Source organism: Drosophila biarmipes, chromosome 3L (assembly GCF_025231255.1).
Source record: "Drosophila biarmipes strain raj3 chromosome 3L, RU_DBia_V1.1, whole genome shotgun sequence".
NCBI lineage: Eukaryota > Metazoa > Arthropoda > Insecta > Diptera > Drosophilidae > Drosophila > Drosophila biarmipes.
In genome coordinates, this window is record NC_066613.1 from 19,494,065 (window position 1) to 19,521,617 (window position 27,553).

Consider the following 27,553-nt stretch of genomic DNA (forward strand, 5'->3'; position numbering starts at 1 on the left):
AGTGCGTTTCGAAACTGAGCGCAAAAAGCCAGAAAAGTGCCGGAGAACCGGAGAGCAGAGCCACCGAGTCGCACAAGCAGTCTCCACTCTGAGCCAGCCGAGAGAGCACAACTCTCCGAAACTCTCCACTCATACCGGTTTTCCAGTACCGCCCGCTCTATCCCTCAGATACGCGATCTCAGCACGGCGCTCGCCGCTTATCAGTTCCACTATCACTATCACTCTTTTTTCAATTTGCGCCGAGGAAATTCATTCACGCTTCGTTGTCGTTGAATTTGTATTTATTTTCGTATACCCCTTACTTGTGGTGTGGGTATGATGCATATAAAAGTGCTGATTCCAATTCGTAAGCCAAGTATTTCTGTGGTATGACCTCATTGATCTCAGAGATTCTAAGAGCTACAGCTGCCAATTTTGGTATGTAGGCATAGATAAATAATACAATACGATTTGAAAAACCAATGTTTAATTCTCTTGATAATATTAAAACTGAGGGAACTTCATTTAGCACACTTATTTTAAGACTGTCCAAGGTATCTTTCAGTAGGTACACCTGAATACATTCCATACCACTGGTGGATTTTGTATTTGTTCTTCATGGGTTTTGACTGATTGAGGTGCTGACTACAGGAACCGCCGCTTATCGCCTTGTCAGTCCGAAATAGCAAACATAAAACACAGGGTAAGGGTCTAGTGGCTTCTTTCTCCCCCTCTTCATTTTCAGCTACCCGATGACGCAAGCGTACGTGCCTCTGGTGCCTCATTAACCCACGAGATACTTTCCCCTCTTCAGGAGTTATCTTCCCGATAAGCGAGACACTTCTTGGGAGGCAATGTGCCAGGATTTTGTCCCTCGGATTGGTGTCCGAGATTTGAGGAAATTGCCTTTCAATAGAGTCATCGTTCACACATATCTTGAGTACTCAGAAAAGGTCTCGAGAATGTAGGTCTTAGAAATGGGTATGTGCCGCATTATATAGTTTTTAATTCACCTGTTAAGGAACATTTCAAGCCGCATTGAATAACTTAGGCTGTGGCTGCTCAAAACAATAAATTAAGGTTGAAAAATTGATAAAATCAAGAGCATTTTTGACTAAAATGTAAGTCCCCATTTACACCCTAAAAAATCAGTGTTTTGGCTGGTGTTTTGGTAATAAAGGTCCGAATCGGGAATGTCATACCTCGATGAGCTCGTAATTTAATTTCCTATCTTATTAAAAATTGAAAATTAAAATCTGAAAAATTTTAATTTTTGCCATTTTTTTGCTAAAAAAGATGATGTCACCCCTTACTAAAAAAGGCGAAAATTGGTCAAAAAATAAATATACTTTAAAGTGATGGGGATCGTTAGCAAATATTGTAAGCAGCTCAAAACAGTAAGCCATTTAGCTGTAAGTCTTGATTTCGCCAAAATACAACTGAAAAACTGAAAAAAAAGAGTATTTTTGATAAATATTCTTGTTCTCTTATTTCGCTCAAAATTTCTAATTTAAAAAAATAATTAACAGATGTGCTCGATTTTCAAGAGCCCTGCACCCAATCAAAATTATTGTTGCAACGCTCCGAGCGTCATCAGCAGTATCAGCTTCATTACCACCAATTCTGGTAGCTTTCCGGCCCATTACCCATTACCCTGCGGTTGGCCAAGCCCCAAAACATTTCGATAAGCGAAAACCGGGCACCGTTTCAATTACATTAGAATTAATCTAGTCATTGCGAGGGAAATGGAAAAGAGCACGGGGCTCACGTAATAGTTGTTACCGCTGGCAGTTGACAACAGTAATAGTTTGTAATCGCCCGAAAGTTCCAATGTTGGCTGCGATCCCCATAGACCCTGAGTCGATTTCGTGTTGAGCCCCCCAAATGAGCTAATGCCTTTGACACAATCTTGATTAATGGGCATCGATAAGGGCCGCGGGACGAGGTGGAATTAGAAGTTGAGCCATCTGGTTCAAGTTTTCCTTTATTTTGGTCTCCTCTCTGTGCCAGGCAAAAATCTAAGAACGACGTTTAATTGCAAGCATTTGTAAGATAAGAATGCCATGAGTATTGTAAGAGATTAGATTGAAACTCGAAAGAGATATAGAAATAAGTGGACACTGGGTATTGGTCTGGGAAAATTAGGGCAAAGATTATTTTATTATATTATTATAAAATCCCATCTACAATTCCTCAATAACCACTAATAAATTACCCGCTAAGTACGCTCCCATTATCTTTCAGTCTTTAAATCCCGGGAATCCCTTGCTGGCAGCCATTTTATTATCACAGCCCAAAGAACTAACTACAGGGTTCAACTCATAAATATTGAGAGAGCAATTGCGGATTCAAATTCAAGTGCAACGTCGATTGTGGGAATCGCCGACTCGCGATTTATCGAACACACAAAATGCATTCGCATTCGCCGGTGCGTGCGCGGTAATTTTATGGGGCTCCTATCTGAATCTGCGACTGGGTCGGAGTACCGAGATCCATTCCAATAAATAGTTGGCCGTCCGAGGAGTCCATGCTGGGCCCAGGGGCTACAAAGTTGCATTTGCGACTGCGTTCGGGATGGAGTTTCGGTTGGAGTCTGCGCCCCGTATCCGTCAGATGCAGATACAGTCGGACTCCTCTGGCAAGAACTTTTCTCTTCCTATAATTTTTAACCGTCAAGAAATATTTATGTGAGAAGTTAAAGAAAATATAAAAAAGGAGTTAATATATCTTTGATTTGTATCTAACATTCAAATTCAAGTTCTTTGATCTTAAGTAAGAACATTAATGAAGACTCTTTAGTGTACTTCCTTAAAGATTTCAAAGTACAGGTATACGCGTTTAAAAAATATTGCAGTTCACGCAATAACTCAGTAGCCTGAAATTCTCTGGTAATTTATTTTTCGAAGTGCCATAGATTGGTCTTATATTGTGTTCCATCCATTACTGTTCCATTTATTGTTACATCCATTGGATGATCTACTGTAGTTCCCAGCCGGTTTGGAGTCTGCTGTCCATTCATGGCAACTACCGTTTGGGTCTTTTGTTTGGCTTTGTCTTGCGGCCGTCAGTCCGGGTCTATTTGTAGATACAAGCCACCAACAACAGCTCCTCCATCCTCGAAGCCCCGTTTCTCCGCCTCTGTGGATCTCTCTCTTGGCGGTGTGTGCTTAGGCTCTTCTGCAGAAGAGCTCTGCCCGTTCCATAGACGCGTCTTCGGGGCGCTCTTAGCCTTGCCTCGGCCACCGCGCTCGTTCTCGGCGCAATCTCAAGTGTTTTTTAAAAGTTTTCCAGCGATAAGCCATGTAACTTTATGGCCCATCCACTCGCATATCCGATGCCCCGGCCGCTGCAGCTTCATCATCATCATTATCCATCCTAGTTCGCCATGGTCGTGTGGTGTGCTTCGCTTTGGTGTGATCATGATGTATATGATTCATGACTTTTCACTTTTCCGCACAAACACACACGCACCCCACTTCTTGAGCCGCGAAATTGCAGCACAATGGGGTTAAAATGGAAAATCTTAGAATTTATTTGAAATCTTACAAAATCTCTTAGAGCCTTTTTATAAAGTAAGAACTGTTGGCAATCTCTAGAACCCTTTTTGAAGGAGATGCATGTCTTTGATGAGGTCAAATCTCTATAAATCAGTTGATTATATTAATAAATTCAAATCTTTTGGAAGTCTTTCTATGATATTAATGAATAATAAACATGTATTGAAACAAACCGTAAATCCTCTTAAAACGACATTAAAAATGAACCGCCAAAAGCACTTTAAGTAGGAGCCTAACTAGAGAAGTATGATCTCATGGTTGAACACATTTTAATGACAGCAGTCAGCGAAACCACCCACTATGCAAATATTGACGAGGCTGACACTTAACCCTTAGCATAAATTCTCATCAGCTTTGTGGCCGCCGAGCATTTTGCCATTGGAGTGGCACGTAAATTACTGTGACATTGCACTTTGCAGCATCATTTGGCAATTTGTTGAACACTTTTGTGGCTCTCGCCGCCCGGCTGGCTGTGCCAGTTTATTGATTAGTTTTAAATTAAAATGGAAGTCCACAGCGCGAGCATAAATCTTGGCCAATTTTCTTATTAGAAACTGTCAATGTCAGCGAGTTTTCACCCCGAGGATCTGCTCGATCGCCGACTCGGTCGTATGCTAACCCACCTGGAGATGGATAAACGCGGTGAATATATATCCATTCGGATGATTTATGACCCGGGCCGGCTTGTTAAACATCTGTGTGAAATGGGCAAAGTCTGGCCACTTGTTTGGCTTTCACTGGCATTGTTTACTCTATTGCCAATCGAATTGTATGCACTGAAAAATAATGGTACTCACGAAGGACTTTCCACTTAAGAGTGATTAACCCTTCGCTTTTCAAAACTCCGAATAAAAAAAAAAGGCAAATCAATAATTTCCTGCTTTGGTTTGTATTTTTAAAAAATGCAGTATCTTTAGTTAAATGTCGAAAATGCATCTCTGCAAACTTCTGAAAGATAGCTATATGTATCTCATGATTTGCAACCGAATAGGTTGTGTATCTTTATCTTTTTATAACTAGAGATATATCGTTTGTATATAAATAACATTTTAAGGATCTCTAACTTGTAACCTCTTTTGTTCGAGTGCTTGAAAACTTCCCCACGGCCAATGGAAGTTTGTTGGTTTTTCGGCCGAGGATATACTGCTGATGATGTTGCAGTTGGAGATTGGTGATCTAGGGGATTAAGGAGACTTGGGAACCTGGGGCCTTGGGAAGAGGTGGATGTGGAAGTGCTGGGGGTCAGCCGCCGCCTCGCGGGCTGCCTTTCTAATGGCGAGCAGAGCGAAATGGGTCCGCTGCGAGTGGGTCATTAAAACGGTGCGCCTGTTTGCATGTCCGGTAATGAAGGATTGTAAATGAGTTTAATGCCCTGCCGCATTGATGGATTACCATTTCACAGAGAAGAAATCACCAGAGAAATCGACGATTCGATCAATATAAAAAGCGGGTTTTGTTTACAAATTGCAGCTAATGAAGTAGTTTTTGGGTCTATGGGTCATGGCTCTTGATTTAACGATTCTTATAAGGCCTAGCAAAAAGGGGTTTACAATCTTAACGATTAAAAATGAGGAGTAGTATAAAATAACCGCTTGGGGTTTTTAGAAATCAGTATAGTTAAAGAATAGGTACATATGTTAAAGAGCTGTCTACTCACCACTTTCTGCGGCACTCAAACACTTGGCGGCCATTTCCTCATTGAGTTCCTCGGCGGGATTCCCCTCGCCGGAGTCCAGAACGCAGGTGACACTGGCCGATCCCCAGTCGAGGGCACTCACCCCATCGCTGGACATCATGGATATATCCATTGGGGGCACTGAGGTTCCCCGCAGAGTGCTGGTGCCACTGATTCCCCCGCTGCCCGAGTCTCCACCGCCCAAGGAGGAGTACTTGAGGTCCAGCGAGGAGTTCATGGATCCTCCGTACAAGGAACTGGTCATAGAGGCGCAGGTGGAGTCGAAGCTCCGGTTGCTGGCCCTTCGCTTTTCCGGCGTGGCATACACGGGCTCCGCCTCCTTTCTGGGCGTGGCACACTCGGAGTATCCCGGCAGAGCAGAGTTCGAAGACACCTCACTGGTCAGGGAGCTATTAAGAGCTCCGTAAACCGAGGTCATCATGATGTCGTTGCGATTGAAGCTCGGCTGCCAGAAGTCCTCGTCCACATTGCCAGAGTCCACGAGATCCGACGACTCCTCCTCCTCTTCGTGCTGCTCCTGCAGCTGCTCCTCCGCCACCAGTTCGTCCAGATAATCGGCTTCCAGAAGCCGGGACTCATCGATCATGGCGATGGTGTCGTCCAGATTCTCCGGGCCCTCCTCCGCCTCACTCCCCGACTCGTCCTGCTCCTCGTTGGCATTCAGCTTCTGGAAGGTCTCGTCCGCCTGCTGCATCATGTCGTAGGCGTGTGGAATGGACGATCCGTGTAGCGAGTCCGAGTCGTTCTCCTCGATGCAGGACAGGTGTCGGGTGCGGAAGCCATAGACGATGCCATTGGCCATGACCTTGGGTGGCGGGTTGATGGGCAGCGGGGGCGTCTGCAGATCCATCTGATCGCCGTCCATCGGGAGAGCGATTTGCTGCAACGAGGGCATGCTGAAAAATATTTCAAGTTGTTAAAAAGTATTATTTTGTATATTTTAAGGAGACACAAACTATTATAACTATGTTTTAAATTTTGTTATTCAAATGGGAAAAATATGTACATCTATGCACTTTTAAAAACACACATAGTCTAATCTTTGGATTTTAAAAGTACTGAGGTTACAACACAATTTAGAGTTAATGGAAAAGTCTCTTGGTGTGGCTTTGGGCAATAAAATGTAATGCATTCTTGGGGACCTTCCCCAATTATCAGTACAGTGGCTCCTCCAAACACCGCTACTGTACCTGGCTAATGCCCCACATTAAACATAATTTGACACATGTAATTTTGGGAATGTCTTGACTTTAACGATCCCCCATAAAGGCGCACTCGAATATATGGATTTCCAGCGGAAATGAGTTGAGATCAGATAATGACACAGAGAGAAAAAATGTTCACTACAAAGCGGATAAGGTAAGAGAATTGGAGAGGCACCTGTACTTGGAAAATAAAAACTAATATGAAATAATCTTTATATTTTTTAAAAATTGAGAAAACAATTACTGATTTGAATTTAGTTTTTGGTTTCTGTTTTTCACAGTGTAGTCGCATCTTGAGGTGCGAGCTTGTGCCTGTGAGCGATAAGCCCGGACAACTTTAATGCCACTTAATGCCCGGCCAACAGGAGGACTTGGAGTTGTCCCAACATCAATCTCCAGCCCCAGCAGTTCCCGCATGTGAGCAGGGGCGGCAGGGGGAGCTGGGAAATGGGGTACATGGCAACTGCAGACATGCAGGGCACCACGGACTACATAGATCTGGAGACGGAAGTGTCCCCCGAGCGATAGACAACGACTTCCCCTCGGTTTTATGGCCACATGCGCATCTCGCTCACATTTGGTGCGCGTGCGTATCTTTCTATCTTTTGTGTTTGGGCTCAAGTGTGAGGGTGCCCCCTGCAGCGATTCTGGTGGCGTCCTCAGCTGCTTCTTCTTCGGAGCAAGGAACTCGGAAGACAGTCGAACTTGCATAATATGAACTCATATATGAAATACAAATTGTGTCAATTATGAAACCTTTTTTTAATAGTTCAAAAAAATCTACAAGCCAAATGAGTATCTTATACTAATACCAATTTAGCTACTTGACTAAGATAACATTTAATTTATGCTGAGTACCTAAGTATATATAAATATTTAAGTATATACTTAAGTAAAAGGTTTTTATATATCAATCCCAAAATAAGTGTTTCAAAACTTTTATTTTTCTACAAAATATTTTTTTGAAAATATAAATTCACAAGAAAATAAAGAAAGTAACTACGGTAAGTGCACTTAGGCAAGTTTGACTGTAGCTGTGCAATGTCGTCGGCCTCTTGACATTCCCCAGTCCGCTTTTCCCCGCCCCTGAGTAGGTGTTGCAATAGTTATTGTTGCTGCCGTTGCTCCCCCATTCCATTATCTTAAATTCGCTGGGGAAAACTAACGTTTGGCTTGTGCCACTGCCACCGCAAGTTGACTTTGGCAGTGCGGAGTTTTAAATAAACATTGCCATCAGTTTGTTTGAGGGCAAATTTTCCTTAGTCAGGGCTGAACTTGGTTTTTAGTTTGCTTAGGTTTGCCGAATCTGCACTGACCATTTTTATGTGACCATATTGAATTTCATAGGAGTTATGGCAGCCCATATTTAAGAGCTGTAACTATGTATTAATATTTTTGATATATAATCGATTTAAAAAATTAAACCTCTATACAGATGAAATTTTATCAATATTGAAAAGATTTTCAAATTTGAATAATTAAATTATTAAATATAAATCTAGGTATATTGATTCTTTGATTTTTGGGAAATTTCATTTAATTTTTGGATATTTTACTAAAAACCTTTAATCTAAGTTTTTAACTTATAAACTCAATTTGATTCCTATGGTTCCTATCTTTTTGACATAAAGATGATTATAATTTTTCCCCTGCATTTGTATTGCAGTGTAGATTTTCCACAAAACTAATGCAAGAAACAAATTACTCGAGGCGACGAAAAACTACACATCCCAAAGCGGTACGAAAATAGATCGGGGAAGCGATCGGCGGAGGAAAACTAAGCGGCGCGACATGGTCGCAGTTGTTGTATCTGTATTTGTAGTTGTTTGTCGTGCGCCAAGGGGCGTGGTGGAGAGGGGGCGGAGGGGTGATGGGGGACCAGGATCCCCAGCAAACTGCATTAAACTACTTTCCGTGCAGTTTATTGCTTCGTCTGCACGCGTTTCTACTTTTAGCTATTCCTCAGATGGGGCTGTGTGCGTTCCGAGTATCTGTGAGAATCTTGAACTTGCGCTTCTTTCACTCTTTTTGTGTTGTTTACATTTTGCCGCCTCTTTTTTACTCATTTCGAAGCCAATGGGCGCCCCATCGAACATGCGACATTTTTCAGTTGGTTCCCAATTTAAATTCAGCTGCCTTTGTTTCGGCTCGCCGCTCCAGACATTTCCACATTTCCACTTAAATGCTCTGGGATGTGGTCACTGAACGATGCTCCCTTTTTAGGATCCGATCTGCAATCTGCGACCGGGGAGATATTGCGCATTCCACCAGCTACTTAGACGACTTCAAGTTACTTTGGCATTACTCATTGGTCGATATTATATTGAGTTGTGATAGAGGAAGGAAATCACAGAAAATGAAGAAGGGGGACTATAGCTCCTGACAGAAGTTTGGCCAAAAATCCAAGCCTTAAAAGGTTTCTAAAGTATATTACAGCTTTAATAAAGATACGGAATTTAGGTAAGAAAGATAGAAGTTGTTATAGAATCTAAAATGAAAATGGTAATGAATTTATAAAATCTAAAATGTTTTAAAAATTTCCGAGACATTTTGTAATTTTTAATTATAATATATAATTAAATTTATATACCTAAACGATTCACCAAAACCCTAATAATCAAAAAAGTATGCTACAGTATTTACTTATATCTTAAAGACAAACCTTTAATGTATATTTGTATTCCTCCTTTATACAATATTTTTGAGTTCTTATTGGAACAATCTTGGAATTTCAGTTTTTAAAAATGCAACTTTATCAGTTGAATTCAATTCACAATCGATGTTTATGTTAGGAACTTTATGTAATCACTTTTTAAGATTTTAATAGTATTATGCCACCTTGTAAGGTCTTCTTTCACATTCACTTTTTCACTGATAATCCACTGTGGCAATTAATCCGATTGGCGCGGCTGTATCCGTATCTTTTGTCCGGCGTAAACGAAACCGTATCCGTACCGAACGCGCGCTGGAATGCAATTGAGACGAGCGGATCGCCGAGCAGCGGCCACTGCATCCGATGGATGGAATGGAGTATCAGAAGTGAGGCAGCGCAGCCGCAACAGCCCTCGGCAACAGGAGGATATATACTATACCATACTCAGATGCGCAGATACATCCGCGCCTTCGGATGTACGTGTATCTGCTGCCCCGATGCTAACTAGACGGAGAGCCAAAGACGGGGCTAAAAATAGTCGCGGGCAGAACGTGCAGTCAGCGCCGGTCCATCACTTTTGTTAGATTCCGTTTCCAGAGCTGGGCTGCTCATCCAAATATTTTCTAGCCAAATGAAAGTCAATTTACAATTATATTTTTTCAGAAGCTGATTTTATAAATTCTTTAAAATTTACTGCTAAACTAACTAATATATTATAGCATTCTCCATTAAATATATTTAAGGTATAGAATGCAGTCCTATGGATAAATTAAGTGGTTCTATTTTGGATTTCAAATAGTTTCAGTTTTAGGACTTAAAAACTTATGATTATCATATATCCTCTTTTAATTCGGGTTTTAAAATCTAAAAAGTATTATAAATAAACTGAAAAATATCTCTGCAATCAGCATGATTCAGCTTTTTTAACATTTCAGGTACATCTCTGACACCAAGAGCAGACGATGCGTCTGTTTTCGCTGCACCCCGCGAAGCGGACTCGATTTCTAATGTACCCCTAGGGAAAGTAGGAGGGGTTGAAATGGGAGGGAGGTGCTTCATGGCAGTCGCCCAAAGTTTGCCAGCGGAACCAGAGTGTCGCTTGCTTGGCTGCCATTTAATTGCACTGCGATCTTGGCCGTCGGACTCGGCTCTTAGGGGAGTGGAAATGCTATTTAATCTTCAAAGTATCCAAGCCCTAACATAGCATAGCTTTTAAAAATATCCTGTAGATACAAGCTTACAACTTTATATGTTTTTGTTTTATTTTTACTAGCTATTCAATAGATCTTTGGAAAAGATTTGAGGGTTCTTGTTAAAGCCTGTGAAATAGCTACCTTGGCTGATGAATCTTCTTCCGATCAGCTAACTTCCTGGTGACTGTACTGGGCATCCAAAACCACCTCAACCACAACCCCAAAAACTTATCCTAATGCCGAGTTCAATGCACCTAGGGTGGGATGTCGTAACGGCAACAAGTCTGCCTCGCAGGACTGGATACAATTGCAGTTCGTTCAACCCAGGATGAGTCGAGGTGAGCACATGGGGCTGGCATCTATGGATCCCGGGCTCTGCGACGGAAATGGACTAATTTTTCATGTTTTGAAATTGGATGACAGCAACAGGAGGACACACTTCCCGCAAAGCAGCGACGCATGCGCAGAGCGGAGTTTGTTCACCTCGCGGAACGAAGATGCAAGATACAAGATACTAGGCACTGCAGCGCATCCGTGTACTAAGTAGTTATAGTTACGCACGGATTGTATTACACGATAGATGAACGCTTCGCTGGAAGTGCTCTCACTCGGCCCCCTAGAATTCGGGTGATTTTTCCAAGCAACTGTTTCAATTTCTGGCTCTTCCTGTATTTATCTTCGGCCGTTTTAATATGACTTCCACTTTCACCGAGCCGCCGATCTGCTCTCCCTTGTCGTCTGAATGATTTGTGACACCTTTCTGATGACTTTTGATGGTGCGCCTGCGCGCCAAATCCCCTTAATCTTGGGTGATCGCTTGAGCAGTCCTCCAACTGCTGGGGCTCTTCATTTCAATTGCCGCTTGTCGTTTTGATAAATTATTGTGGGAACCTACCGTAAATTTTGGAGGTCTTAAGAAGTCGTTTAATTGATCGTTTCTATCAATCAATATGTTACCTCCGTTTTTGATAATTACATAGTAATACTTTTCTTAAAAATATACTGCTAAAAAACCACAAAACAAATACTTAGATTGATACTTAGATACTTAGATTGAACTCTATAACTGGCTAGTTAAAGAAAACGATCCTATCGTAAAAATGGCGCATTATTATTGTGTATTTTGTTCATTTAGCGAACTACGGATGGTTGATGGCCTTGCTGATCGTTGGTTTGTGAATTGGCTGATGTGGATTGTGTACTAAAAGTTTTTACACCAATATCGTATTTTGAAAAATAAGTTTTACATTCGGCTAATAAATTCTAATAACTCAAAATATTATAACAGCATTAAAAACCACTAACTGGAAAGCGCTCACTTCTATTAAAACTAGCGTTTGAGTCATGAAAGTCATAATTAACTAAGATACAATAAAAACAAAAGTCACCAGATCTATAGTCACACTTTTTTTATAACAAGAAAAAATAAATATTCCTAAAAATAAAAAGAATGTCCACCTTTTTAAGAAAATGTTTACTGGCCCAAGGTTGTTCATAGCAGATGCTAAAAAATAGAACATAAATCTTTTTTTTTAAAGGATTTTTTAATCGTTCTTTCCCTTTATTTTATTTAAATGATTTAAATGTATGAAATGAAAACATCAAAAATTCTGTTAGTAAAACTTTAGCTTTATTTTGTAGTTTTAAGCATCTTAAGCACTATACTTTACAGCACTTTAAGCACTACACATTATGACAGTTCAGTGATAAGTTAAAGGTATGTACTAAAAATAATTAATATTAAACATTTTTTACTTCGCTGCATGGCTTTAATTTTGGGCAATTTAGCAGATTTCCTACAGAATTATAAATGGTCAGTCTCGTTTGTTGGGCCATATTATAAACTTAAACGATTTATACAACAATTTTAAATGACGGAGTATCTACAAATGCAACCAAGTTTGAAACAAATTGATAGAAAATTTTGAAATTTTTGGAGTCCAACTAAAATACTCTTTTACCTTAGCTCTAGGCAAACTTAATCTACTACGTATTACATGCTACAACTACTTAGGTCAAGTAACCTCAATAAGCTTAACTAAAACGACTCAATGTGAGTCAAGAAGGAACTTTTGCATCTGCATCGATGTGGCGCAAAAAAAAATTGATTATCGTTGTAACATTTCCACAGACAGTTGGTTGGTCATGTCAAAAGATGGCACTTGGGGGCTCGAGAGCTGCTGGAACTCTAGAACTTTTCGTCATCGATGTTGCTCCGGCAGTTGTTCAGCGCTGACTGTCGCTTCAGCGTTCCCGTTTCGCAATCGTTGTAGGTCTTGGCCAGAACCTTGGGCGTGTTGTTGTGGTGCATGTTGTTCCGGTTGAGGGTGCCGTTGCCGTTGCCCAAGTTGCTCGTCTTGGCGGGCATCCTGAAGCTGGACTGCCGTTTGGGTCGCTGATCGTAGTACTGAAAGATAAAATGGTAGAATATAGCATGAGTTTTTCATTTAAAAGTCGTAGAGATCATAATATAAAATTTACTCAACGTGATAATTACTTTAATAATAGACCGTTAAATTTAAATACGATTTTTAGATATCCTAAATTATTTTTTTAACTCGAAAATGGGTTCAGGCTTTTGTCCAATTATAATTTTATATAATTATTTTACATCCAATTAAATGTGGGTAGAAGTAGTTTTAAAAAATAAAGGATTTCACGTTATATCCCACGTTTTTACTTACATCCTTGGTGGGCAGGCTGGAATACTGATTGGGATACGAGTCGAAACTGGCCGTAGTCGTTGTGGTTTTGTTCAAAGCCTCCTCGGCACTCAGGAGGAATCGCTTTTTGGTGAATCGATAGGTTCCCAAGCAGCAGGCCACTGTGAACAGCAGGCAAACGGAGATCACGATGGGCAGGGTGGCGGTTGAGGCGGTCTGGGTTTCTGTAGGGGATTTGGATATATTATTGGGGCACTTATACAATTGAATTCGTTACTTACCCTCGCATTCGTTGGGCACACAGGCGGTCTTCTCAAACTCCGCACCACGGCACTCCATCGATCCCGGTTGCTCCACCAGGCAGCGGCGATGTCTCAGGCGGATGCCGTCACTCGAACAGCTGGACCACTCGCTCCAGGCACTCCAGCCCAGAAAATCTTCAATAGAAATCAGGCATTTAGTATTTTGTTAGTCTTGCTCCTCCAGCAATAATGTCTTACCTTCGCAGGGCACCATTTCGCACTTCTGCTCCTCGAGGGCGCGACCCTGGCAAAGTCTCTCCATCCCCGCCAGACAACGACGCGTCCTCCGACGCAGTCCCAAGCCGCAGGTGACCGAGCAGGCGGACCACTCCGACCAGCAGCCCCACTCGCCGTGCTCCACCTCGTTGTCCAGGGTGTTGCTACTCAGCTGCTGGTCATCCGTGGGACAAGCCTGCAGATTGCACACCCGGCTCTGGGTTCCACGTCCTCGCTGGCGCTGCTGGGTGCCGCCTCCGCAACTCACGCTGCATGGTGACCAGTCCGCCGTGTCCGAGTCCTGGGAATCGTGGTCACCCTGCCGCTGGCAAGTACCATCCGCATGGCAGTTGCGCACCTCCTCCTTGGCCTGGCCCACCCTCACGGAACTGGGATCCGGACTGGTGGCACGACACACGTATCTAAATCTCCTCTCTGTATGCTGTTCGCTGGAGTTTCCGCTTCCGGGCACCGTCAACCAGGGCGTCCAGGCACTCAGCTTGCGCACCTCCTGGCAGCTCTGCATGTTGCACTCCTCGTAGTCCAATCGACAGCCAGGACACTCCATACCGCCATTTAGAGGAGCCGGATCATTGCACTCCCTTCTGCGCATCCGGAAGCCACCGCCGCACTGGGCACTGCACTCGCTCCACTCGCCCCACGGACCCCATCCTCCGTCGACGGACTGCGGCTTGGCCACCGGACAAGGTGGCAGGTGGCGGCAGTACATCTCCGACTGCTCCGATCCCACGCAGGTGCGACCGCCGTACGCTGGACGGGGATTCCCGCAGGTGCGTCGCCGGATCTTCACGGCAATGCCGCAGGTCTGGGAGCAGGGCGACCAGGCCGACCACTCCGTCCACCCGCCGTGCTGTGTGCAGTTCGTCACCTGAGTGCTGTGATAAATAAGCATTATAAATATATTTTAATTTAATAGAAGAATAACTTCAACATACCTGATGCCCTCGCAGGTGGCTCCTCCATGTTGCGGCTGGGGATTGTTGCAGCTGCGCTGGCGGCACTGGCAATTGCTGTCCGGCTGCTCGTGCTGCTGGCAAACGGCCCAGGAACTCCAGGCGGACCAGCCCCCATCGATGGGGGCATTCAGCACGGGACAGGTGATCCTAGGGGCCTGGTGCCAGTGCTGCAGGACCGAGGAGTCCAGGGGCTGGGGCGTGCAGCGTTCCATCAGCTCGTTCCAGCCGCAGTAGGGATCCATGGAGTTGAGGCAGCTGGACTGCGAGACATGGCGACTGCAGTGCTGGGCGGGAATCCGGGTGAGGGCCAGGTCGGTGCCCAAGTAGAGGGAATCGCTGACCTTCAGATAGGCCATATTCAGCAGGGCACTGGTCCCCGTGTCATCGGCCTGCCACAATTCCACCAGACAGGTCTGAGCTCCATCGCCGTCGTACTTCACGGACAGCTTCTTGATGTGGTTCCCACTGCTGGCCACGAAGAGCACGTGCACCTGTTCCGTCTTGGTGTTTATGATGTCCAGGGCCACGCGACCGAACTGCTCCAACTTGGAGTGGTACAGCGGCTGGTTGCCAATCGGCTGCACTGCCTCGTCCATCAGCTGGTAGCGGGAGCTCTCCAGCCAGTGGCCAATGCTGCTCGTTCCGCACTGGAACTGGCTGCGCTGCTTGGTGTTCACCGTCTGCCAGGCGGCATCCGCGTGCTCCTGGTGCTTGAAGGCGCCGTCGAAGGCCTCGTTGATGGAACTCAGGTTGTACGCACAGACGGCCGATCCGAAAATGCTGGATCTATCGGGGAAAGTCAGAGGGTTTTCATTAGGAACTATGCTATGATTAGGTGCTTATTAAGATGAAAAAATTGAATAAAAAAATAATTATTAATTTTAATTATTACTACTGTTTCAAGTACTATTTTGTGAAATACTACTATTTCTTCCACTACTATTTTTAAAGTAGTAAATCTACTACTTTTTGAAAATCCAGTACTAAATTAAAAGTATTCATTTTACTACTTAAAAATAATAATTGTAAAGATTACATGGTTTTTATTAGTACTTAATATACTACTATCTTGATGTACTATTTTAAAAAAATATTTTACTAAAAACATGATTACATTATTTAACAGTTTAGTAATTTACGAATTCTTCTAAAGCTACATGTTTTGAGTATTTACGTAATTTAAAACTTTATAACTTATTATTGCTAATAGGAATAGCTTAAATAAACATACCCCGAAGTTCTGAAGGTGGCATAAAGAACGGATTCGGATTCGGCGTATGTCATCCCTTGTATCTCGTCAAAATAGTAGGGATATTCCCCAGGCAGCGAGCAGTTGAGTCGGGCCTTCAGAAATGACGTCCAATTGTCCTTGAGCAGCTGACCACTGCCGCCAACATCGTTCTTGCACACCCGAGCTATCCGCGAGTAGATCACCTGAAAATGCATAATATTTACGTAATTTATATATAAAATTTTATAAATATAAAGTTATCACTCACCTTGCCGCAACTCATGTGCTCGACGGCCGATTCGCGGAGCAGAAAATACACAAAGCTGCCAGCCTCGAAGCTTCCCACGAATTGGGCTCCACTCAGCCAGTTGTTGTTATATTGCTTGGTGCGGAGAAAACGCTGGAAATTCGATAATAGAACCATTAGATGTGTGGGCAGAGGTGTGGTTTTACTGGGTCAGCAGGTACAGATTATGGTGTTATATATTATTATTGGTTATTGCACCGCATTTGGGGAAAAGACCACTATAGAATTTTTAAAAATTAACACATCCTAAAATATATATAAATAAATATCTCCTATCCTAACTCTTATCATATATTTCATAAATTTAAATTACTAAGAAAACTAATAAAGCCAACAAACTAAATTAAGTCATACGTTTGTTAAGTTAGTCATATTTCTGCCACTAAAAAAATTAATCATCCGCACTGTATGCCGAAAAAAAGTGAAATAACCATTTGTTTAAAAGCAAAACAACCCTTTTAAATGTGCTTATTTTCTGGCGTTTAGAAAAAACATTTTATATCTAGATTTTTTCTATTTTGCTGACTATCCTGCATCATTTCATAGACAAATGTTACTCATCCGCAGTGTGGTCCCATCGAATAAATATGGTAAATAGCTCATTTTGTGACCAGTAAACCCACCTCGTTGGCCTGCACTCCCGTCCGCAGGATGGCCACATCGCTGCCCGAGAAATCCGTGGCTGTGCCCACGAAGAGCTGGCCATTGGCCTGCAGCAGACTGGTGCTGTTCGCCTGCGGATGGAATGGACACTTGACCACGCCGCTGTCCACACCCGTGACGTTGAGGTTCTCCATCTGCAAAAGGAAAGGGTTGGGGTAAATGGCGCGTCAGGCTGGCGACTCCAAAGAGCTGGACAACTCGGCCGACTTGGACGACCACTCACCTGGCGCCACGAACAGCTCGGCTGGAAGGCGTTCGTCCCACACGCGTACAGCTGGTTCTCACCGTAGCTGTGGAGCACGCGCACGTAGTTGCGACACCATCGCTCCGACTGGCCTTTTGCCTGGCACATGGCAATCTCCGACGGCGTGGCCCCCCAGCTGGCCCGCTCCAGCGGCTCCAGGTCGAAAGACATGCGGTACAGGGTGTCCCTGCAAGGAGACAATCGACGAATTCCATGTATTTGTGATTTTACAGTGAGAGAAATTCCAGTTCTTTTATGATCCATAAGTTTAAGTAGTAAAGTAGTTTTGAAAGGACTATACTTTACTTGAGGATTGGTAATACTTTTAGAGAATATTCAAAATTTTGTGAATAACTTAGTAAGAAAATAAATAACTTATCGTTAAAGTCTCTTAGGATTGTATACCCAAAATGTTATTTTTCAAAGAGATATTAGATTATAAACTGCTATGTAATGGTTTTCATGAGATTATATATTTACCTATAATAGTTTATAATACCATGATATCACTCTAAATTGTAAACAGGACACAGGTGTATTTTCAGTTTTTCAACCGTTCAGTGTAATATTGTTGAAAGACGGCCGATTGGCCAGCAATAACAGTTAGAGAGGCGGCCCACAATTGTTTACAAATAAGGCTGACTCCGGCTCCAGCTTCGGTTAGGAGCCCCTCGCTCCCTCCTGGCCATCAGCTGTCATAATTTTGAACTGGTTGGCCGCCAGTGCATTGAACTGCAAGGCAAACAGGTAACAAAACTTGGCCCCGGCACAGTGGTTGCCAATTGCAGTGGGCCATGTGGAAAGCTTGGAAAAGTTTTGGAAAATCAAACGCTTGTGGGCGAGCTTGAAGGCTGAGAAATCGACACAGCATGTTGTCATGGGTAAATTCAATCCAGCATTAACCAACATTCTAAGAAAGGACTACCTCTCTTATTCGGCCAATTGAATACCGAACAGATGCGAAGTTCTAAACCTTAGAATCTTTCTTCATTCAGTAGTGACTATTGAAATTCTCATATTTTTTTACTCCAAGATTTTTTCTAGAAGAACCACTGTACGTTTGAAGCAGCAATTCTTAAACAACCACTGTGCTACGCGCATTTGGCGAAACGAACACGAAGATCAATAGATCAAGTGCATTCGAATGCGCGAAAAGCAATTGCTAAATGGTTACATCTCGAGTTGGACAGCGGCATTTTTCCAGCTAAGAGGTGGCGATGGCGAGTTGGCCGGGGCACTGGAATGGAGAATGGAAAACGGAGAATGCCGCCGTGCTTGGGCTTGAGAAGGAATGCCGCCGACCAGACGTCGCCAAAGAGCCGGGCGCGAAAAGAGATCACTGCCCACAGTCCGGCCATCTAATGGTCACTTGCGGCTGTTTAGCGGCCTTAGGATATCAATTGAATGCGGAGCTGATACACTGGGAAAATGGGGAATAGTTTCTGTGTGCTACTTTATGGGGTGCCACAGAAACAGAAATCTTTTTCAATTAAATGTTACAGCGTTTCAATGAAAAACAAGAGAGAACACTAAGTGCGAGGGGGATGGAGATGTGCATGCAGCAAAGCGACTGTTCCCTTAGCTGCAACAGCGCCACCTAGCGTAGATTCCCTTATTTGCTTATAACTTTGTAACGAATGATCCGATTTAATATCACTAAATTTATCTCCGCTTAATTGTAACATTTTAATAACACGTATTCTTTATCATCTTAGAGGGCTATGCTCATATGCAGAGTATTATAATAAATTCCAAAATTTCTGTAAGGACAGAACCATTTTTCTCTGTGCAGATACTGGATCGTCAGCCAGCTCGCCCAATATCAATCATTTGGATTGCAGCTGGCGCAAGGCGCGTGGCACTTCGGCCCCCGTCCAGTTGTAACTCAGGTAAACATATAGGTATATCTCGCTCAGGTGTAACTCGAGCTCCACGCGATGCTTGTGCGTCTGAAGCGGTACGTGATGAGGTAATAAACACGCCAACGTTTGCGAAAAACGCAGCTCAAACATTGGCAAGTCGCCCTTCCCAAACATTCATACTTCGAAGTGCGGTCCCAAGAGCAGCTGTCAATATCCCTGGGGATCGGCTAAGTGCAAAGGTGTTTTCAGGCGTTGGCAGATGCAAATATTATACTGCTTCAATGGTTTTTTCATGCTTAAGTTGCGACCCTCGATTAAGTGATAATTAATTGATCTGTCAAGACAGCACTAATAAATTGTCAGAGCTAATAGCAGTAACTTGTAATATTGATAATTGTACAATTGTTGTATATCAAAGACAATTGTTATATTAAAATAAAGCAGATGTGATATCTATAACTATTGCTTATAATAGCAGACATCTTAGGTTTAAGCTCCTTTAGGATTGTTTTTGGCAAGTATTCTATTGAATTCTTGTCCCATCTGTAAATATAGCTTTTAATGGCCCTTTTTTGTACTTTTAGACTTTGAAGTATTACCAAGTTTTCTATCGGTTTGTTGTGTCAATAAAGAGCAATAAGTTTATAGTCCCACATGAGACCGACAGTGAAATAGAGCTGCATTATACCCCTAGATTAAACTGGAGGAGCCTTAGCGTCTACAAAAGCCTTATATCATTCGATGAGTGGCTCTCAAGTGTTCGGGGTGCGTTTTTTAACGTCTTTCAGTGGGGCGTCACCGGAAATCGAATAACACTAACTCATTGGAATGTCCATGTGAAAATGACACGACAAAAGCCGGGGAATGCGAATGCAAAAAATATCACTTTCTGGCATGTCAAGTGTAAATCCCGCCTAGACTTAACGGCTGCGAAAATTAATTACTGCTGATTGTGCTCGTCACAGTGAACAGTTCTTGGTAAGGTGGGTTCGGCACCCCGACAAGTGCGGCCCCAGCGAAATGATTACATTTGCCATGCCTACTTATGCCAAGGCGGTGCAAATTCAACAAAACGTTGGCCATCGTTTACTTAGTTCTACTTGTTATCGGTTCTAAAAATAAACAATAAATCAAAGATGATTAAAAAGAAGAACAGGCACACACCTATAAGAAAGATCCAAAAATTTAGTTGCCAATATGAAGATGGCATAAAATAAATATAAACAATAAATAATATATTGTTATTATATAAAATATATTGGTAATAAAAAATAATAATTTGAACGTTTTGGTGCATAATTAAAATATTTAAGATTTTTATGATAATATTTCTAAAGCTTTCAAAAATCTATTCCTTCATCTAACACAAAATAATGGTATTCAAAATATGTACATCCCCATTTTGACCATTTATAATCGATTTAAAAATAATCTACACTTTCTTCTGTGGCTCTGCCAGGTTCAAAGTGCCCTTTTTTTAGCAAAACCCACAAACACCACCCAGTGAGCGATAAGCAACGGCCTTGTCAATTAGCATTGGCTTTCGAAAAGCTCCCCGCACCCCAGCTTTTCAGCCCCCATCGTCAGCCGCCTCACCTGATTTTATCTTTCGTTTCACCTGGCAGCAGCGAAAATTCCGCTTAGGTGTGAAAAAAAGGCCGAAACACATGTATCGCTTTTCTTTTCGCGGTTCTACTCGCAATCTTTACGGCTGTTTTAGTTTGTTTTGTTAGTTGTTTAATTTGTATTTGTCACTATTCTTTGCCCACCGCTATCTCCGTGGAGCGCGTGCGTGCAAATATGCCAGCGCCGTACATGGAAATACTCGGATGTTTGCCCGCTCGATCATCATATGCAGGTTGCGGTATCTTCTCTAAGCTTTTTTCAGAGTATCTTAGAAGTTATCGCAACGTTTTTAGTACGGACCCGAACAGCACGTAACGAGTCTTGGGTTGCTAGCCATCCATGAATCTTCGGAAACCCTCAAGGGAGTGGGGCAGAAATTAGTGGGCGTGTAAAGATGCAATCACACTTCAAAATAGAAACTAAAAGATACGTAATCTCTAGCAAAAAATATATTTAAAAATATTCGGTAACCATAAAATACAGCAAAGATCAAAGGAATCAAATATAAGATGCTTTAACATCTGCACAATCTTCATTTCAAAAAGAAATAACTTAAAGGTGAAGGTTTAAATGGGTACGTTTTTTCTTTTGGCTTAAAAGTTTATTAAAAAATGACAAAATTTCAACAAAACTAGCTCTAACTTGGGTTATAATCCCAAATAATTGTAGAAAAAACTATAAAAATTGGGTAAACTTAAACGCTTTTAAATTCACCATGACCCATTTGCATCACCACACAGCCGGAATAATGATCTACATGTCTCCGAGGGGCTATACGTATCGATAAAGTCGAGTATGAGCACCCCTGAGCATTCGCAATTGGCATTTCGCATATTTCGCACACCTTGCGCCGCCGCCAACTTTTATTTGAACGACAAGCGCGACAAGATAACAAAAAGGCCTCTTTGTAAGCTCAGTGGAGCAAGTGGAGTTGGTAGTCGGGGAGTCGGGGCCCCAGATACGGATACGTATTCAGCCGGGACTGAGACTGCGACTGGGGCTATTAAAAATGCGGTGTCGCCGCCGCCTGTCGGCTATTGCCAGCTATTTTACCTGGGAGTTAGCGAGCGTTGCTCAAGTGGCCAGGTGCGTGGGCGTTCTGTCTGCCGCTCCGGCGGCAAATCTCACTGGCCGGGCTTAAATGGGTTACTTGTAATTAAAATTGCCGTTGCACTGGCCGCCGCTAATCTCTGCTAAAACTGCAGCAGTTACAGACAAACTTCCAAAATGATCATTTTTCAACTTTTATCTAAATGAAATCGCAGTGAAGTACAGAAGTTCGGTTTCGAATCACCTTTTAGATACTTATTAAAAAGTATCTATAAGACACTCACTTTATAAATTTAATTTAATTTTATAAAATATTACTTTTATATTTTTGATTTCAAAAATTGTCTTATCTTAATTATCTTAAATAATAAAACAAAAGTATTACAGAAGTAAAAGATCAAATTTAAATATTTAATAATTCCTTTGATAAAATATTTAGATAACTTTGATTTCTTTGTTACGGAGGCTTGCCTGTACTGTTTTCTGAGATCTGCCTACGCTACCGCATTCCTGGCTCTCGGTCCCAATCCGCGTTCGAATAGCTATGTGTCAGTCTGGAGCCGCTCAAGAGTTTTTTAATAGAAATATGCAAAATGCTTGCAAACAGAACGCCCGGCCCCCCTTTTAATACGCCCCTGCCTTTAAGGGGGCCGGTGCAACACAGTTTGATTAATTTTGATTTCAATTTCGGCATCCGTGTGCTCCAGTAGCCGTCGACCTGACGTCGACTGTCACAGGTGCATTTTTGTATCTTGTAGTTCGGAGATTGAGTTACAAGTAATTTGGGCATTTTGGGTGGTTCCTAACCTACGATCATCGTGATTTATTACAGTTTTATTTATACAAGATTAAGAGTGATTTATTAATGTGTCAGTTGTATAAAACTTATTTAAAATCGTTTCCTCTATTTATGACAAGTGTTTTTTTAAAAAAATCTTTTCTGTTTTCCCACTGAAATAAAACCCCTGTCTAGGGAGACCTCCTGGCATCGTCCACTCGGCGATATTCGAGTGGAAAAACAATAAAATGCCTAATGCACAACACACGAAAATAATTTCCTTGTTTATACAACATTTTGTCTGGCCATATGAGTAAACATTTCAAATGCTTCCCAGCAGGTCATTTGCATGCTCCATTTGCGACAGGCCACAACACAAAAAACCAGCGCTTAAGCGACCCCTCTGAAAAATAATATGTACATATAAATACTATATGTACTGGTGATGTAGGATTTCATAAAAGGTTGCAGCTCGAAGGCGAGCGAAGAAAAGCGAAAACAAAACGCAATATTATTTTAATGCAGTCTATATCGAATTTCGGGCAGTTGCAAGGCACCACGAACCCCATGCACTGTGATACACAAGACAATGGGGGTTTCCAGTTGACATTTAAAAATGTGGTTTTAACGATTTTCAACCAGAAATGTAACCATTTTTCGTTGGCTCCTTATATTTAATGAATATCATCTATCAATATTTGAAAAATATTCAAATACAAACATATTTTACAAAACATAATGTACATACCTCAAAGACAATGCCTAACTTTGAATAGAATAAGACGATTATATTTTTAAGTTCTTTGAGGATATGGTGGTCATTTTTAAAGAAATAATTCAAGGTTTCATCTACATTTAATGATGTTTTTCTCAGTGCACCCTGGCCCTCTGCAGTTCCCTGTTCATGACAGAAAATTACGCGATGGTTACCAACCGACCAAGTTGCCTCGTCACTCGTCATGGGACACGGGCGCGAAGACTCGGTAGAGTCCCATATCCATGCCCATTCCAGTCCCGATTCCAAGCCCATTCCACTCTCGATTCCATTCCCGTTCCCATTTTCCAGAGCCCGTCAACAGGCGGCTGGCAGTAATCCGATCTTGCAGTCGTGTCAAGTGTGCTGCAGTCCAGATACAAGGAGCAAGCACTCACCAGCACATCTGCACACCACAGTCCCCAGTACGTACTACCGGTTCTTCGGCAATTGCCCATCTAAACCGCAGAAATCATAAAACCATTGTACAACTAGTTTAGATATGTTCGGGCGGATTGCCACAATTAAAATGCGGTCTGCGATTAGAGATGGTTTACGTTCACGAGGGTCAGGCGGTGGCTTTCGACGGCGGTGGCTTTGCGGGTCTTCAAAGTGAGTTCTGTGTTTCTTTTTTATTTGGAAGAAGCCTTATCGCAGACGCATTAACAAGGATGATTGTTAACCTTAGGTCGTTAACTAGAGATTAGAACGGAAATTGGTAAGGCACCCAGCTAGGTAGTTGAGAACCCCGAGGCGAAACACGCAATCTTAACCGCTCGACAGAGATATTGATTTTTGATTTAAGAATACTTGAAGTGATTCTGATACGAAATATAATATTAATGCATTCTGTATATCTACATAACTAATATAGCTCTTGACATAGCTCTTTAATTAATAATTCTGACAAGCCAGCACATTTTATTGACCAAATCTCCAATCAGGCCCCTCTAACTTTCACAAACTAAAAGTTTATCTCTCATCGACCAGCTCAAAGGCATTAAACGCAGTCTTAGGCAAAAGTAAAAAAGAAATCCCAGCTGCTGCTGCAATCTAAAAACCCGTCTAGTCCCTTTGATTAGTTGCCTTTATCAACTAAGCCCACGCATTATAAAAATAAATTACGTTTTTATGTGGTTAATAAAGCCCACTTGCCTATCTGGCCGCCTACTTGCAGGCAGCCACATAATTCCCTATATGGAGCAACTGCCCTTCGCCACAAACGGTTTTTATATCGGGCCACTCTTATCACAGTGCCATAATTTCAGAGGTTGTTATTTACCAAGTGTTACAGAAAATGGTAGGGTAAAGCTACGCTCGAAGTGAAAATCGTCGGGCTATAAAGAACAGAAAAAAGCTGAAAAGTCTGACAAATGATTGACGACAACGGCATGATAAACGACTTCCCCTGGGCAGCAATGGGTTAAGGGCCCCGCTCGCATATTGGTGGGTTTATCAACATGACGACACTATAGACATCTGCGTCCATGTGTGTACCTTATCGGCTTTTCCACTGGAGAGGTGTCGCATCTATATGTGTATCTATGCGAGGCAGAAACAAACAAACTTCAAGACCTGCGTTCTCAGCGCGTAAATGAAAAGCAAACTACAAGAACCAAGTAACCCGGCTACAGATACAGATACGCGTTCTCGTACTCGTATATTAAATTGCTCAACAAATAAACGGAGTGTACCACTTCTCTCTCTCGGCCCTGCAATATTATTTGGTTACCTTTCGTTTTTTTTCCTTTTCCCTCTTTTCTTAATTTTTTTTGAATTTTTTTACACTCAATTATCTTTATTTATTCCCTTGCGCACAGCAGGTACTCGAGATAAGTTCTGTTCGAGGGTTTTTTCGAGCTTCGCTGATTTGCTCAAGATTTTTTGGTATAGCAGTGCGTGCACTTTCATTTTTATACGATTATATTTTTTTAGCTTGCGTAACCCGCCAAAAAACCAGAAAGAGAACATTATCAGTACCCCTATCGAGTACGCAATGCATCTGTTTATTTTCTTCAGATCGCAGAGTTTTACGTAATGCTTTTGCAGATAAGCCAAAGCTAACAAACGCTCAGTAAAGATTTATTTTCGGGGGTGTTTTCCCTTTCGTTAGCTAGCGCTATCGCTATCTATGTTGAAAATAATGACCCACTTATCGGGGCGACTAATTAAAAAGTGAGTCCTACGAACCGTATCTATGAGGTTTTGAAGTATATAACGAAAGAACAGTCATAATGACTAGGTACACGGCTTAACCGTGACTCAATAGACCGGAAACAAAATCTATAATAACTATAATAATAGTAGGCTCCCGGTTTTTACCTGGCGCCGACTATCACTTGGTTCCTGGCCACGTCGAACAGCATTTCCGAGTACCAACTCGTTTCGGGATCGTAAAATCGTTTTGCCGTTGACATTAAATCTGGAAAGAAGAATAATATTGTAAGTCAGAATATGACATCTTTTTATAATAACAAAAAAATAATTAAGCCTGTTAAGCAACTGGAAGTATAATCAAAAGTATAGTTCATTAACCATCACATATTGGATCTGAAAACTAATGACCCATATGCCCCAAAGATTCATTGGTTAAATATGTATTTTGTAATATTTAAGTCCAAGTGAAAAGCTCTTACATTTCTTGGGTAAACAATAAAATTCAGTCGAATTTTTAATATTTAACTTAAGGTGAAAATAAACGCTATACAAAAATTAAAATCATTGTCAACAAAGCGTTGAGCTGACTTCACATTTTGAGCCGGACTTCAAGATATATTTCATTGCAAAAACCAGAAAAAAAACAAACAAATATTTAAACAAAATGCAAAACACGAAGCTTTTTCTGATTAAAAGTAGCAGCTACACGGATGTATTGGGGTGTCATAAAAGCGGTCGGGGAATTGTTTTAAGTTGAGATCTTTGTTGGAATGCCGGGCTAGCAATCTACAGGTGGGCAGATGGGTGGCACCTGTTGACCGCGTGTTGCGCAATCGAGTGCAGACTCTCGGAACCCCACTTAGAACTCTGACAGACATCAACCCAATTTACAGCCCCCTCAAGTGGCCAACTTGATTGATTGCCTTGCAATTGACACAGTTTCGAGTAATTTTTGATAATCCCCACCTCGAATGGTACCTACCTTGATAGGAGATGTATCGCGAATCGTTTTCCAGCAACTCCACATTCGATTGCGCCTGGTAACCCATGCCGGTCGACGGCTGTGGGCCTTGTAGGGTTAAGAGTGATAAGAGCAGTATGAGCCACAGTTGGCTAAGCATTTTGGGAAGTTTTAGAATTAACATGCTGGAAAGAAAAAATACGAAGTTGTAAAGACAAGAGTGGTAGGTATTTATTATTATTATGTATTATATTAGTTTTAAAAATAATATTTTGTGTGTTTTAAAAAAAGAGTTTGGTAGTTATTTTTATCACTAACCAAATTATAATATTTATATACCAATATAAGGTAATGGTACCATTTTAATGTATATATTCGTTGATTTTAAAATATTTAATATAACATGTAAAACATGAAATTGTTCTTAAGCGTTTTAAATCTTAAAAACTATTAAATGTTCAATGTTCAATGCATAAACATGTTAAAGCAAAATAAAAAAATATACGATTTTAAACATTTAATTGCTATTCTTTAAAGGATTTTCTCAATATTTTCTCTTTACATTTTTCAAAATAAAATAGAATTCGCGTATTTTTTTCATTTTATGAATCTTCAACTTTAAGTAAAAACTTGTATTTAGTTTTATGTAACCGAATTTAATACAATCGCTGAATAAATAGGCCCAGACACGTTAATTTTTCACCTCAATATCAAAATGACATGTCTGTTGTAAAAATTTACACTTCCTCGAAAAATATTACAAAAAATGTAAACAGCAAAAAATGCGATTACAGATGAGACGATCGAAACTTACTTCATTTAGTGTCACGTACGGTGCAAAAAAGAAGATTAAAATTTATTCCATTCAACTTTTGCGGCGAACAGATTGTAACAGACTGTTGGTAAATTGTATAATATGGGCATGTGCTTGATAAGCAGGGGAGTCGAGTTAAGCGCGTGTTTCTTATACTTCAGATGATCTGATCACCGATCACTGATGTTCACATTTCACACTACAAACACTCATAATTTTTTCGATTTTTCAACACGATTCTTGTATATTTCAAGCGGTTTTCCGAAGAAAGGCGAAATGGCTTCCCCTGGAGTTGGGTTGAAAACATTGACAAAAGACACAGATAGACACCAACAACACGCTCGACGGATATAGCGAGACGGGTTTTTCTTCAGCCTCGGCTTCCTACTCTTGCGATCCCTCAGATACAGAGTCGCGCATGCCCGGCGATCGGCGAAGTGTACAGCGCAGAGAGTCGAAAGAAACTGAACGGCGGAGTGGAGCGCGTTGGGATTTCAAGTCAGCCGATATTGCGCGAAGAGAGTGGGCAGGCAGAGGCGAATGGAACGAAAACAAAAACGTAAAGCGAAGCCCGAGCACAAAACAAACAGCAAACGGTGGAGCTAAGCGAAGAGCGGAGAACAGGCCAAAACGCCGACGCGCCATCGCAGCCCACGTCGCAGTCG

At 41.8% G+C, this 27,553-nt stretch overlaps 1 protein-coding gene across 1 annotated transcript; it reads right to left on the bottom strand.

The window, feature by feature from the left end:
* Window positions 1-11,891: 11,891 nt before the first annotated feature.
* LOC108035316 (semaphorin-5A) lies at window positions 11,892-27,345 on the bottom strand. The gene is made up of 12 exons (XM_017110889.3): window positions 26,889-27,345; window positions 26,096-26,259; window positions 25,279-25,378; window positions 16,866-17,073; window positions 16,603-16,776; window positions 15,941-16,072; window positions 15,673-15,875; window positions 14,421-15,227; window positions 13,447-14,360; window positions 13,228-13,383; window positions 12,968-13,170; window positions 11,892-12,690 (listed from the first exon to the last, which is right to left on the bottom strand). The coding sequence occupies exons 1-12, from the start codon at window positions 26,891-26,893 to the stop codon at window positions 12,472-12,474; spliced, it is 3,285 nt and encodes a 1,094-aa protein (XP_016966378.1). The 5' UTR covers window positions 26,894-27,345; the 3' UTR covers window positions 11,892-12,471.
* Window positions 27,346-27,553: the final 208 nt, after the last annotated feature.

Bases quoted from the DNA above. Each gene is read 5' to 3' on its own strand.
- LOC108035316 (XM_017110889.3), bottom strand. The intron at 16,073-16,602 runs GTGGGTTTACTG...TCGAATTTCCAG, and splicing joins CGGGAGTGCAGGCCAACGAG to CGTTTTCTCCGCACCAAGCA. The intron at 15,876-15,940 runs GTGAGTGATAAC...ATGCATTTTCAG, and splicing joins AGCACATGAGTTGCGGCAAG to GTGATCTACTCGCGGATAGC.